Source organism: Crinia signifera, chromosome 6, assembly GCF_055691185.1.
Source record: "Crinia signifera chromosome 6, ASM5569118v1, whole genome shotgun sequence".
In the NCBI taxonomy this organism is placed as follows: Eukaryota; Metazoa; Chordata; class Amphibia; order Anura; family Myobatrachidae; genus Crinia; species Crinia signifera.
Window position 1 is genome coordinate 171,918,921 of NC_139222.1, and position 14,295 is coordinate 171,933,215.

General features: G+C 43.0%; 1 protein-coding gene across 2 annotated transcripts in view; it reads right to left on the reverse strand.

The window, feature by feature from the left end:
• Positions 1 to 3,373: 3,373 nt before the first annotated feature.
• LOC146008640 (cilia- and flagella-associated protein 337-like) overlaps positions 3,374 to 14,295 on the reverse strand; it is a 99,518-nt gene continuing 88,596 nt past the window's right edge. The window contains exons 18-20 of one of the 2 annotated variants that reach the window (XM_083148141.1): positions 13,000 to 13,064; positions 12,005 to 12,127; positions 3,374 to 6,584 (exon numbers count right to left, since the gene is read on the reverse strand). In XM_083148141.1, coding sequence (XP_083004267.1) covers positions 6,405 to 6,584; positions 12,005 to 12,127; positions 13,000 to 13,064 — 368 coding nt within the window. In that variant the 3' untranslated portion in view covers positions 3,374 to 6,404. Of the gene's footprint in view, positions 6,585 to 12,004; positions 12,128 to 12,999; positions 13,080 to 14,295 lie in introns of both variants that reach the window. The other variant, XM_083148140.1, reaches the window with a different exon arrangement.

Sequence of the window (14,295 nt, forward strand, 5' to 3'; positions counted from 1 at the left end):
TCTCCAAATGCCAACTTCCTGTCAGTCAAACTGTGAGAGGATTATTTACAATAGCTATCCATATGCATTTTCAGTTGCTAATTCCCTTAGGCATATGCAGTTTGATTAGTAAGCATGTGCAGTCGTTGGATAATCGCTTGTTTTGCAAATTCTCTAATTAGCGGTCCCTAGTCCACTATTCTGCAACCCTCTATTGAGGCAACCTCAGTTATCTTGATGTGCTACTGAAAATTGCCCAGTCCAATATCTTCCAATGCTCCTTGTTAGGTTGTTGGTGGTAGTTCTACAGTGCAGTGTTCCACGGTCCCCATGGCATTCTAATGACACTTTGCTGAAATCACTCTACATTATTGCCACTAAAGGGGCTGATTCAGTTCAGTAGAAGTTTTTCTTACCGTAATACCTGAAAGTGTGCACAGCATGTGGTTAAATAAATTACCATTGACTTTAACTTGCTATTTGTTATCTATTGCACTTAACATTATCTTATTTGCGGTCAGATATTATCTCATCTTCATATTGTACAGTCTTCCATTTGTCATGTAAATGAAAGTTTGTATTCATACTGTTATTCAGTTGTATATACCAGTATTGCAATTATATCCACCATCCCGCTAACTTCAGCACTAATTGTAGTTTGAGGATGCAACCCCATATATGGGGAGATATATTAAACCTTTGATTTAACCATCTGTGCTGAAGCCAGTAGGCTACATAGCCTTCAAATACTAAATAATCTCATTATGTATAGCTTGGAGCAGAGAAGGGAAAGGGGGGACATTTAAAAAACATTCAAATATATCAAAGGTTTTAACAAGGGGTGTGGATTAGTTGGTCACCAGCAAGTTGTTAGACAGTCATTAGATCGACATGCATTTAGGTGGACATGTGTCTTGGTCAACATGCAGGAAGGTGACATGAGTCTAGGTCGACAGGGGTTAGGTCAACAGGGTCATTAGGTCGACATGGGTTAGGTCGACAGTCAAAAGGTCTGGGGTCATGGGGTTTTTCACAGTTTTTTTTACCCTAATATCGATACAGTCAACATGGACACAGTTTAAAGTGCACCCTGTCCCCTCGCATGGCTCGCTGTGCTCGCCATGCTTCGGACTATTTTATTCTCCCATCACGCACTAGTGGATGGTAGGGCATGAAATACCGCCTGTCAGCACATGTCGGCTCAAAAAACAGTGAAAAACCCCATGTTGACCTTCTGACTGTCGACCTAACCCATGTCGACCTAATGACCCTGTCGACATAATGACCGTTGACCTAACCCATGTCGACCTTCCTGCATTTCGACCTAGACACATGTCGACCTAAATGCATGTCAACCTAATGACTGTCTTGTGACCCAATGACCGTATCCCTTAGCAAGGCCCAGGAGGAAAACATACTTCAAATGTAGAGAAGTACTAGAACAAGAGGACATGCACTGACACTGGTGGGAGGGAGTCTGAGGGGAAATCTGAAGAAAAATGACTTCACAGAAAGGGTAGTTGACAAGTGGAATAGCCTCCCATCAGAGGTGGTAGAGGCTAAGATACTAGAACAATTTCAAAATGCATGGGATAGAAATAAGGATATTATTACAAAGAAATAAGGATCAAATAGGGTCTGATGTAACAATATGGTCTAGAGTCAGACTAGATGGGCCAAATGGTTCATATCTGCTGTCACATTCAGTTTCTATGTAAGTGTCCCACTCCCGTTACCCATGTGTTTTAATTGTTCTTGGGAGTCAAGAGGGTATTTCCTGAGTCAGTCGCTGATGGATGCTACTGGGATCTATAACTGAAGAATGTGAATGATTAAGGAGGATGCAATGTGTTGAAAACCCATGAGGTTTACTACCCTCTTCTCTTTAGGACCCCGATGTACCAAGCACTTGAAGTACAACCCGGCACCCATCGTCACAATGCTCATCGTATATGAGCTGCCCTTTGCTATCCCCGTGGCTGCCTGGACCACTGGGTTTCTTACCTGGAACTCCCTCTGTGCATGGGCAGAGATGCTAGCAGCCACGGGGCATGCCAGCTAGCACATGGCGTAACCCTCCACAGTGAATCCTCACTGGAAGGGGCTTTAGTACATTTGAAAATGCAGTAAAAACCAGAAAACAGGGTGTTAACCACATTTATTCTTTAGTACATGCCACCCAGGTGCATTGAGGTACTCAGTGATGCAGGGGCAACTTTGTGTATTATACTGTAGCTGGAGCTCTTTAAACAGAATTGAATGGACATATATAGCTATAGTATTGTTATTTTGTGGCCGATTATGCCTCACGTGGTTACTGGAAGCAAAGGTTTTCTACTTTTAAGTTTTTGGCAAGAAATGAAGGCCGGTCACTTTCAATAGTTCTCTCAGCTTTACTCGGTGACACACATATCGATCTCCCAAACATACAGCCAGTGGGAGGAAGAGAATGTGCCCTGCATTATATCATACCAAGCTACAATGGAAAAGACCACAATTTATATGTGCTACCCATCAGCTATAAATCTGCCAGAGAATCAATAGTTTCCTCCATAGACCTGGATGAACTATTAGAAAGTGTCTCAGAACACGGGCTTGTGAGGAAGACGGCTATTAGGATTTACGATTAACTACTACAATTCCACCAAGCCTAACAGGATAGATAGAGATTCTAACTGAAAACCAGGAAATCCTGGAGACATTAACCTGGGTAAATGATATCTAGATAATAGGGAGTTGTGGTCTGCTGCTGTAGGTTGTGGATACCAGTCACATACCGTGTTTCCCCGATAATAAGAGACTGTCTTATTTTTTTTTTGTAACAAAAAACACCCTAGGGCTTATTTTCAGGGTAGGGCTTATTTTAATTAACATGCCCACCATGCCCCCAGTACTGCTTTTATAGCCACCATGCCCCCAGTCTTTCTTTCACAGCACCTTGCCCCCAGTCCTGCTTTCACAGCCCCCAGTTACAGCACCATGCCCCCAGTCCTGCTTTCACAGCCCCCAGTTACAGCACCATGCCCCCAGTCCTGCTTTCACAGCCCCCAGTTACAGCACCATGCCCCCGGCCCTGCTCCTCACCTACAACCTTCTTCCAGTTCCAGTTGTTCTTCTTGCTTTCCACCGGCACCGCTGCTATCCGCTCCCGCCATGTACAGAAGCCGTGTGATGAGCGCAGTGACATCATGCGCAGGGCGCGATGCATCCCTGGGACCTGGAGCTGGGGTATTCAATGGCAGAACAGCATTGTACTGTACAGCATCCCTCAAGCGGCGGTGAAGGAGTTTAGCGGGGGTTAGAGTGGACCTGAGGGTATTGAAGTTGGTGAACGCACTCGGGTAATGTGAATTTTGATAGGGCTTATTTTCGGGGTAGGGCTTATTTTGGACCAGTCATCAAAAGCCAGGGTAGGGCTTATTTTCGGGGTAGGGCTTATTATCGGGGAAACACGGTATATCATACTGGATTCAATCCGATTGCTTTCCTTACCATAGATCAAATGGGTTTAGAGTCACTGGTGGTCAAAATGGGCTAAGTTTAACAAGTTACAGACAAAAATGGGCAGTAAATACATTTATAATTTCTAGTTACCAACCTGTCAAAATGACGGAACAAAATAACAGTAATGTCAGTGCAAGCGGCTGAACTCATCAAGCATATAACTGAAGGATGACATTTATTTACAATATACTTTTTTACTTTAAAACTCATTTATTTACAATATACTTTTTTACTTTAAAACGCCTTAAGTGTCCTTCCTTTTCTATGTATATGATATATTATGCTGCAAATCACCTCAGCCCACTAAGTGGCTCCCTGTTTTTCTCTTTTTGAGAGGTTTGGGAGTTTTCAGGTTAGATTATGCTAGGCTGGTAGGGTTAGGATGCAGGAAGTGGGGAGTGTTGGGGCTGGTGGGCCAAGTATACTTACCTGACCCCTGTTGGGATTCCAACATATGTGAGCCCGCTGCTCATTCTTTGACCTGAACAGCCAAATGTTGGCCACTGAATGGATCATATTGGTCAGTGACCTTTTAGCTGGGTGTCTGTTTGCTTAGGGAATGTGTCTTAGGTTCTCCTGCGCATCCTGTTTCTGTCTATATATGCGCTAGTAATGTGCTAGTAATGTTTTAGGTAATTTGCAGATATTATGACTAAAGCATCTTCATAGACAAAAGATGGGCTCCTCGGAGGACAAGAGGTGTAGGGGAGCAAAATTAGGTAAGAAAAAGAAATTGGAGAAAGGGATTAAATGAAGAGGAAGAATGAAGAAACCGATGTTGTTCTGCTACAGAGTGCATTCAATTTCCTGATCTGACAATGCTGGTGCCAGCTCATTCAGACAGATCATGCGAGACCTGCAGGTGAGGTTTGCCAAAATGTGAACTGAATGGGCACAGAAGCGTATCTGTGAAAATACAAGGAATTAAGCAGAGCTACTGTCGACGCATTTAGAAAATCCTGTGTCTGTGTACCAGGTGAGGCCTATACTGTGTACAGTAATCCTTAGTAAGCCTTTATACTAAGATATTCTGCATTTAGAAAAGAAAAAAAAGACCTATTCCTGTCTGGTGCCAGCAAGATTATCTAGATTCCACAACTGCAGGGGTTAAACATAGCTACTAATTTAAGAGATTGGGCTGCAGTAATATAAAATTACAGTTTTGATCACCCAGACGTATCTTAGAAAGGTGTAATTACTGTCTCATTCATCTGCTCAGCCAGCAAATCGCATTCTCTGCTGTAGGTATAGAAAACCTATCATGCAGTATGCATTGATTACATTTGTTTTTTTGTTTGTTCTCGAGAACAGACAAAACGTAGTTTAAGGATTATCTATCAGTTTTTCTGCCTGGGGCATTGTGAATACATTTGGCTTTATTATTGGTGGGCCATATACCGTTGTCCTCTATCAATAACTTTACCAGGAAAATAGGTGATCTGCAATGGCCAAGTATAAAGGTAAAGGGCGTAATTAATTTTCATTGCAGCTTTGTGAAAAATCCCAAAACTACAACTGCTTCCTCTAGCATGGGGCCACCCAGCACAGGGCAAGGACGCCCAGCATGACAGGTCCCTCCCCGCGATTGCAAAAATATCTCATAACTAGCATAGGCCCCTGTCTGCACAGCCTGTGATAGGGAATAGGTTCTGCAGTGTGACATTATACTGCAGGGTCAGCCAGCATCCCCCCATATGCTGGGCACACCCCAGAGTAATGCAGAAAGGGGGTTTCTGCCCCAAAGTGATGAGAGCGGAAGATCTCAAGAGGCCACACCACTTTCCAGTATGCCACACCCCCTTCTTGAATGGCCAATGCAAGGGGGCTATTGGCTGCAGCAGGTGACACTGACCCTGTTCTGCCACTGGTGTTACTGTTAATTTTTGTAGTTATCTCATTGTTGATGCTGCTCTATATTATAGTGATCTACTATCCAGGAATGTCCAAAAGATTCCTGGAATATTGGGTGAGATCTCAGAGTTTTGTAGGCCAAACTCCCAGAGCCCCACTCTGCTAAAAAATTAAATGTCTGCCACTGTCCTGCAAACACAGGTGGGCACCATTCTCTAGCATGCAGAAAGGAAGTGCACTACAAAAAATGGCTCCTATACCAATGAACGATGTAAGCTGTCCAAAGCTCATGCTGCATCCCATCTCATAGGGGGGATGTTGATAGAAAGAAAGGCAAACCTACTTGATGATGCTCTGGTGCATTAGCCAATATATACAATACTTATATAAGGGAACAGCAAGATGAATAGCCAAGTGAGTCAGTACATGGTGTGTGAGGCTTAGATGCCCAATTATAAATCTTAGCTGGGGAAACCATTTATGTCTTCATTTCTGCATATGTAGTTAACAGAAAAAGGCAAGGAAATAACAAATGAAGGAAAATCACTTGTTATATTCCTGAAGCCCCCATAGGTAGCATTGGTGCCAATGCAGGTCCACCAGATCATTTCTTTCATCTTTGTTCAAAACATAATGTAATTTCTTGATGGAAATACTGTTCTTACGGATGACCGGCCAATGGGATGACCGGCGGAATATTGACTCCTGCATCCTGATGTAGGGAATAGTGACAGGGGTCCAGTAAGCATACTAACCTTTCCTATGTCCTCCCTTAACACTAAGCCTCCCTCCCCGCAGCCTAACCCTCCAAGCTAGTGCCTAACTCTAAACTTCGTACCCCACTGCCTAAACCTAACCCTCCCACATAAATTTAACCATCCAGCCCCATAGCCTAACCCCCCCCCCCCTTCTAAGCACTTAACTCTCCCTCTCCACTGCCTAAAACTAACCTTACCTGCCTCACAGCCTATGATATGCCCCCCTTAGCTGTAAGTGGATAAAACCCTCAATCTATTGGTGTCACCAAACAGCTGCCTTGTATATCATTTAATATCATAGAGCTGATAGCGTTACAGATTGCTTTGTTGCTGTGATTTCTTTAGTACGGCATTAGTGATCTGGCTTGCAGTGTCTGTGATATTTATTCCGAGTGATTTGGAGTTCCTCTCCAGCGGCTGGGCTCCCCACTCCAAGCTGTCTCCTGTTCCTATTTTAGGGAAATTCTTGGGCAGCTCGATGTCCTGAATTTCCTGGAACAAAGAACAAGAGATTGCGTTCGAAGGATACAATATAGTCTCTTTTAATAAGACAGAGTTTAAATCTTTTGTAAGCTGTAACCTGTACTCAGATCTCAAATATCATCTTTAAACATATAAAAAGAAACGTTTAAGCTGGGTACACACTACACCACATGTGTACCCAGCAACATTGCCTCTGACAGGACCCAGCAGGGGAGCCAACATTAGCAAGTGCATACACATTTGCCGATTCTGGCAGTGACGGAGCGCTGGCGAATGCAGCATGGCTCTCCCTAGTGATGTCTTCTGTCATCCTGCATGTACAAATGATGGAGGAAGTCGCTGACAACGTGCAAATGTGTGCATCATCAGCAACATACTGCGTACACACTGGATGATTTGAACGGTTTGTCAGAAATGGGTTAATTGTTTAGGCCTGTCCAACCTGTAAACCTCCAGCTGTTGATGAAACTACAAGTCCCAGCATGTTTTGCCACAGTTTTGCTAATGGGGATTGCTAAAACTGTGGCAAGACATGCTGGCATGTGTAGTTTCACAACAGCTGGAGAGCCGCAGGTTGACCAGGGCTGGTCTACTGTATACGCAGCTTAACACTATTAACAAGCAAAGACTCCATAGGGTAGATTCAATATACTAAAAGCTTCTAAAAATAGAAATGGTAGTCTTGCCTGTAACAACTAGAGATGTGTGGTTCGGATTTGCTCGGATTTCAAATCCGATTCTTATTCGCTAACAGCTGCCATGTGTGTTGTGGATAGCCAATAAAATATCGCTTTGAAATCCGAGTAAATCCGAGCAAATCTGAACCGCATATCTCTAGTAACAACCAATCTGATCTATAATTTTCGAGGATACAATAGAGAAATTATATAATCTCACTTTCCCCTAATATTGTTGCTTCCACCAGCAATTTGGCCTCATCCATTTATCCAATATATGAAAATGTTACCAATGCAATAGGTAAGCTAATTTAAGTATGACAGAACATGTATACTTAAAGCAAATTCTATCTATCACAAAAATATAAAGGGGTGACAACAGGGCCGGCCTTAGGCATAGGCACACTAGGCAATTGCCTAGGGCATTTGGAAATCCTAGGGGCATCAGCAGCTTCTGCTGATTAAAATGATATGCAGCATGCCTATATTCTGTGTGAGTGAGGCTGTATCTGCATATGAAATAGTGTATTCATGGAAATCACTGTAACATAGCATTCCCAATGCAGGTACAGCCACAGTCGCACACAAAATATAGGCATGCCGCATATCATTTTAATCATCGGAAGCTCCTTGTGTGTGCTGGTCATAACAATGCAAATAAGACGAATTTTCAGCAAAAAAGGCACCCAACGTTAGCAGAAGGGCCAGGAGCTGCATGGCCTATTGAGACAAGATGTATGAGGAAACATCTGAATCCAAGCAGAGGCAGAGTTCACAGTGTTAGCGGCTGTGCAAGTGCTGTCTGCGGGTGGGTTGGTTGTGCAATAGTGTTCGGCATATGTGTAAGGGGCATTATGTGTGTCATGTATAAATGCATTAATAATGTGCGACATATGTGTAACAAGCATTATGTGTGTCGTGTATAAGGGCATTAATAATGTGCGACATGTGTAATGGGCATTTTGTGTGTCATGTGTATAAGGGCATTAATAATGTGAAACATATGTGTAAGGGGCATTATGTGTGTCATGTGTATGAAGGGCATTAATAAAGGTTGGCATAATGTGTAAGGGGCATTACGGTTATAAGGACATAAATAATGTGTGTCATGTGTAAGGGGCATTACTGTGTGGTATTATCAGGGGTGCCGAGAGAAAGGGGTAGGGGGTACAAATTACCCAGGGCCAAAGCCTGATGGGAGGGCCCAGTGGGGGCCCTGGGCCCCCTCCCCTTAAGTGACAGCAGCAGCTGCAGCTCTTCTCCTCTGCCCAGCACACACTGCTTTGTGCTGGGTTGCAGTGTGGCCATGGAGGTGGTTAAAATACAATATTTTCTCAGGATTTTTTTCTAAGGGTATAATTTGATGAGTAATGTATATAAGGTAAAGTGGTACTACAATGTGATGTAACATGAATAAGGGACACTCTCACATGATATAATGTGAATAAAGTTGCACTACTGTGTGGCATAATTTGAATTTGGGGTAAAATTGTGTGGCCATGCCCCTTCCCAGCAAGAACGCACCCCTATTTGGGCTGCGCACCAAATGTGTGCACTGTTTCTATTTAAAATATTGCAGGTAGGAGCACCAAAATGATGACTGCTATGATGAGGGTTGATGGTGCTGGGAAAGGGGAGCAGTGTCAGAGGCGGAACTAGTGGCGGTGCTAGGGGGCATCAGCCAAAATCTTGCCTAGGGCATCATTTAGGCTAGGGCCGGCTCTGGGTGACAATGTTCTCTCACACTTGCTGATTGCTGGTGCTTTCCTTATTCATAGCACAATATTTAGGGGTATATCTACTAAGCAGTATATTCCATTCAGTACTTTTACCCTTTTAGTTCTAGTGGGCAAAATCTGCAAAGGTCGTGTGTTTCTAAAATCCATTGTTTAGAAAGCACTGATTGGTCCACCTAAGGCAAGTCTCTGCTTCTGAATAAATGGTTATAAAATAACCAAAATCCTTTAATCGTGGAGCCAAAATAATTGATACCAGAATGCCTAGTAAATAACTTTTCCCTTACTCATCACTGTCTCATTCTCATATAAGTGTGCAGTGAGCACAGCTTACTGTGCAACTAACCAAGTGTGCCAGTCCAGTAAAGTATACGCTTCATACTGGCTGGAAATGATACAATTTGATCTTGATTTTATATGTCAAAGAGGGATGCAGTTTAAATCCCGGCGGTCGGGATCCAGGCGTCCAGAATCTCGAAGCCAGAATCCCGACCGCCGAAATCCCGACCGCCGAAATCCCGACAGTTTCTCCCTCCGTGGGTGTCCACGACACCCCTGGAGGGAGAATAAATTAGCGTGCCGAGCGTAGCGGTCGGGATTCCGGCATCGGGATTTTGAACGCCGGGATCCCGACCGCCGGGATTTCATACTGAATCCGTCAAAGAATATAACATATTTAAATTTTTCCCATTGTCCATTTCAGAAAAGGCTGCAGTGGCAGCTTTTCTTACTCAACTGCCACACTAATTGAATATAAATAAGTTGTCTCAACAAATAATTTTGTATCACCGCAATAATAATAAAAAAAAATCTTCTTGTCTCCACGATGAGTGTCATTTTAATAAAATAAGCACCGTACACTTCTATTGATCTCTCTGAGAATTGCTGTGTCCTTGATCAGCAACATTTTATTTATACTGTACTTGTTTTGAAATTAGTAATTGCGTGATATTGGAATGCCAATATACACTTTCAGCACCCTCTTCCAGCATCTACATTTGTTATATAAAATATAATAAATAAATGGGAAAATAATTCAGGAACAGAATACAGATCCAAAATATATTAAAGGGACATAAACTAAAATGTAAGCACTGAAAAGCCTCTTCAGCATACAACTTGTGCAAATGGGTGTATATAATTATTGGAGTAAATTAGTGAGTGCATATTTAATTCAGTGTTCTCAATTTATTAAAACAATGTAAAAAAAAACTTAACTGACACAAACAAGTAATCATGGACACAATATAAATGAGTGGCCTGGAGATGTCCTAATTTACTCTTACCACTTACAGGCTAAAACCACCGGGACTGCACGGTAATGCGTGGCTGCCTTGGTGATTTGCTATTGTCATTGCAATGATTGGCAGCAACATTTCCAATTCTAATAAATAGGCCTTTCTCACTGAGAGGGGTACAGCTGCTATGCTGGTTATTTAAGCAGGCGTAGCAGAATACATAATAGTATAGAAAGCATTTCGATGCTGACATGCCAAATCTGGTGTCACTTTAATCAAGCCTAAACAGCCCAGGCTGGAACATGTTACGCACACGTCTGCTGATCTGTCTTGTGTGGCGTGCACTTTTGCAAGAATGTGCTGTGCATTGCCAATAAGGCCGCCCCATGATGAAATGAACAGGTATACCTAACTCAAGCAGTCTGTTCAGGTCAAGTAAAATGTCATTCTGAATTGTCTCTAAAATAAGTTAAAAGCTCAAATAGCATTTAAAATAGTCAAGCATGACAAATATTTCAGACTATAAAACCTGTAACATTGGAAATAAAGCAACTGATTAGTTTTATTAAATGTTCTCATTGCTGCTAGGCAGGATTTGGTATTCACAGTTTATTGAGAGTTTAGGTACTTTAGGGGACAAAGGTGTAACTCTCGGAGGCAATGGAGTCATCTGACGCCGGGCTCCTGCTCCCAAGTGGGCACCTCTCCTCCCCTGCCAGTTTGAATCAGTTAATTGAAAGCCGTCTATATAGTTTCTGTGACTGACTCCCCCTCCTAACATCATTTTGCAAGTGTCACATCCTGTATAAGAACCCATGACCTGTCTTACACGTGTTCACACTGCCGGTGTGAAGAACACTGGTTTTACCCGGAAGTTATATACCTGGGGACTGCAGTGCTGGACCCCCATTCTCACCGCTAGACAAATTCCTGGGCAGTGGCAGCTCTTACCCTCTGCTGCCGTGGTCCCCACACCTTCCGGTCCCGTGCATGCGTAGTAACTTCATACATACTGCGCATGCGCTGATCCAGAACCCGTTTTGGGGGCTGCTGCACATTTACACACAGAGAGGCATCCTGGAAGGACGGAACTCCTCCCAATGGGACTGCCTTGGTCGAACTTCCAATAGGAAGTCACTGCCAGTCACAGTGAAGCCAGCGCAGTCTCACAGACTACATCTGTCTTCACTTTAGGCAGAGACAGTGGTGGATTTTACCTGGGGGGGCTGCAGCCCTGCAGCCCATAGGTAAAAACCGTCACTGTTCCTGGGTGAGGCAGTTCTACCTCGTAATTAGCTGTTTAACATATGTTTTTTGCAGTGTGAATGGGCAAAATGGGTAAAAAGCAGGATTGGAGACCCAGGAATTTGGGCATGGGTTGAAGCGTTCACACTGAAAAAAACCTTGTTAAAAGGCAAATTACTGAGTAGACATGCTTGACCCGGGAATTTGCCTAGCAGTGAGGTGTATTATTGGAAACACAGACACCTTAAGCTATTTGGGAGGGCACCAATAGTTATCTTGCATCTGGGGCAACTGGGACAAACTTACACCACTGCTAGGGGATATTAAGAACCAGGAGAAAACACAAAAGGTCTGCAGCTTTTTGGGGTTCCTATATGTTTCTGGATGAAAATGGGTAAATATTCTCCCACAGATTCCTACTATTCTACCTAACCTAGCTACAATAGACCTTGTAATTTGTATTTGTCCAACGCCCTGAGTGTGACATTGCTCAGGCAATAGCATTCAGGGAACAAACAGTGTCACCGTCTTACAGTCATATTCAGTGCCTGAAATGGGGAGCACAGCTGCCCGAAGCGGTTACACTTGCTGACATCGATGTCGGTGGCAAGATGCCTGCGCACTTTTTTATCCACTGCAATCTTCATTTGATTTTCCTGAATGACACAGAAACAATGCGGTAAATTACATTTCTGATACTGTATATGAACATGTTTTATATTGGAAGATTGATTATATTTAGTCAATTTATTTGAATTAAGATAGATATTAAGGAAACATACAGATGGAAATGTTTGCACATATATATCCCATGTTGAGAGGCATGCTGCTTCTTATAGTGCCATTTGGAGACCATGGGAGTGACTCCAGGTAAATTGGCTCTCACTTTAGATATATTTATGTAAGTGCATTTATCATGTCTCCTTACAGTAGACCAGTGTTTTTCAACCACTGTGCCATGGCACACTAGTGTGCCTTGAGCTGTTCTCAAGTGTGCCCCCAGATCTAGAGATGCCCAAATCAGTTTACAGCCACCACCAGTTCAACTGTTATTTACTGGTCTCTTCTTTTTATGCAAAGTGCCAATGTATTTTATTTTTGTTACCTGTGGGGACCAGTGTGATTGTTTGTTATATGGGGCCAATAGTTTTTTTTTTTCCTGTGGGGGGCCAATGTGTTTTGCCCTGTGGGGATCTCATGGTGTGCCTTGGAATTTTTAAAATCTTATTTAGTGTGCCGTAAGGTAAAAAGGTTGAAAATCACTGCAGTAGACAATGATATGGCCCAGAGTGGGTATTATTGGGTACTTTTATTGTGCAGTGTAGTGTAGGGACCTCCAGTATCAGAGATGCCTTGATGTTGGCTTGGAAGCTTACCATATCTTTGCAACGTCGCACGTGGAAAACACTCAGTGTATGGGCATCTTCAGAACTCTGAGTTATGTACAAACTTCCATTTAAAATTAATATATATTCCTGTAGGCTTTTTTTTGGATTAGCGTCTCTCTAAATAGATATATTGTGCACACCTCATTATCAGTAATAGACGTCTTCCATGTCAGTTCAGCAACTTTTTCTTCCAGAGGCTCGGGGACTGTAAGGGAAGTTTCTGAAAAATTATAATTCTGAAATTATCCATTGCACTATGTAAATGAGAAAAATCCACTTTACATAGACAAAGTTGTATATACAGACTAAAAAAGACACATACATATTGTAGAATTCCTAATATATGCACAAACCTGTATATATCTTATTTTAAGTTAATTTTAGTAAACATGTCTGGCATAGTACTGGTTGAGTATCCCTTATCCAAAATCCTTGGGACCAGAAGATTTTGGGATAATGGATTATGCAGTATTTCGAGCAATTTTTTGTATTTCAATGAGGTATCTTGAGGTATCTTGCATTATGTTGTATGAGCACATCAAACACATGAAATACACACAAATATATTTTATTTGTGAATGAAACAAGGTTTTTAAACATGAAACAAAGTTTGAACAATATCAGACACTGAATTTGAAAGCCAAGCAATTATATTCTTGCAATTTTTTTGTGCCAGTTAAATATCATGTCCCCAGTAGTGCCAGTTACATATCAAGTACCCAGTAGTGCCAGTTACAGATGTACCTAGTAGGGTTTTGGTACTTATGTATTAGCAGGGCGCCCATTACGTAGTTTACGTAGTGGTGAATTGAGAATACCAATACACCACTATGCTGGCTATGTAAATTACGTAACTTACGTAAGTGGAGCTGTGCTAATACATAATGGATCATATACCCACTATCCACGTCATAACCCCATTATCCACTTGGGCGTGGAGTTAATTTTCTAATGTGTGGCGAGCCTGAAGCATGGCGAGCGGCTGCGGATATGCGTCCCCTCGTGGGGCTCGCTACGCTCGCCACGCTTCGGGCTTGGTGGCTCACTGCGCTTGCCACACTTTCTAAAATTAACTCCACGCCCACGTGGATAATGGGGGTATGACGTGGATAGTGGGTATATGATTGTGTTAGTGGGTGTTGTGTGTGTATGTGTGACTATAGTGTGTGTGTGCCTGTGTAGTGTATTTTACTTACCTCAATGATGTCCCCAGCGCCAGCGTTCCCCTCCTCCATCACTCGGCTCCCCAACCACCATGACAGTCTCCGCAATGTACGCAATTAGCGTAGTGCCGCTGGGGGAGCAGGGAAACCATGTGATGCTCCCCAGCGCCATTACACTGAATTACATCCATTGCTGCCATGACGCATCTGCGTCTCTTCCGGCCGCCCGTCCACCGGGATCTCCCCCCTCCTTGCGGCCGCCGATGAAGCTCC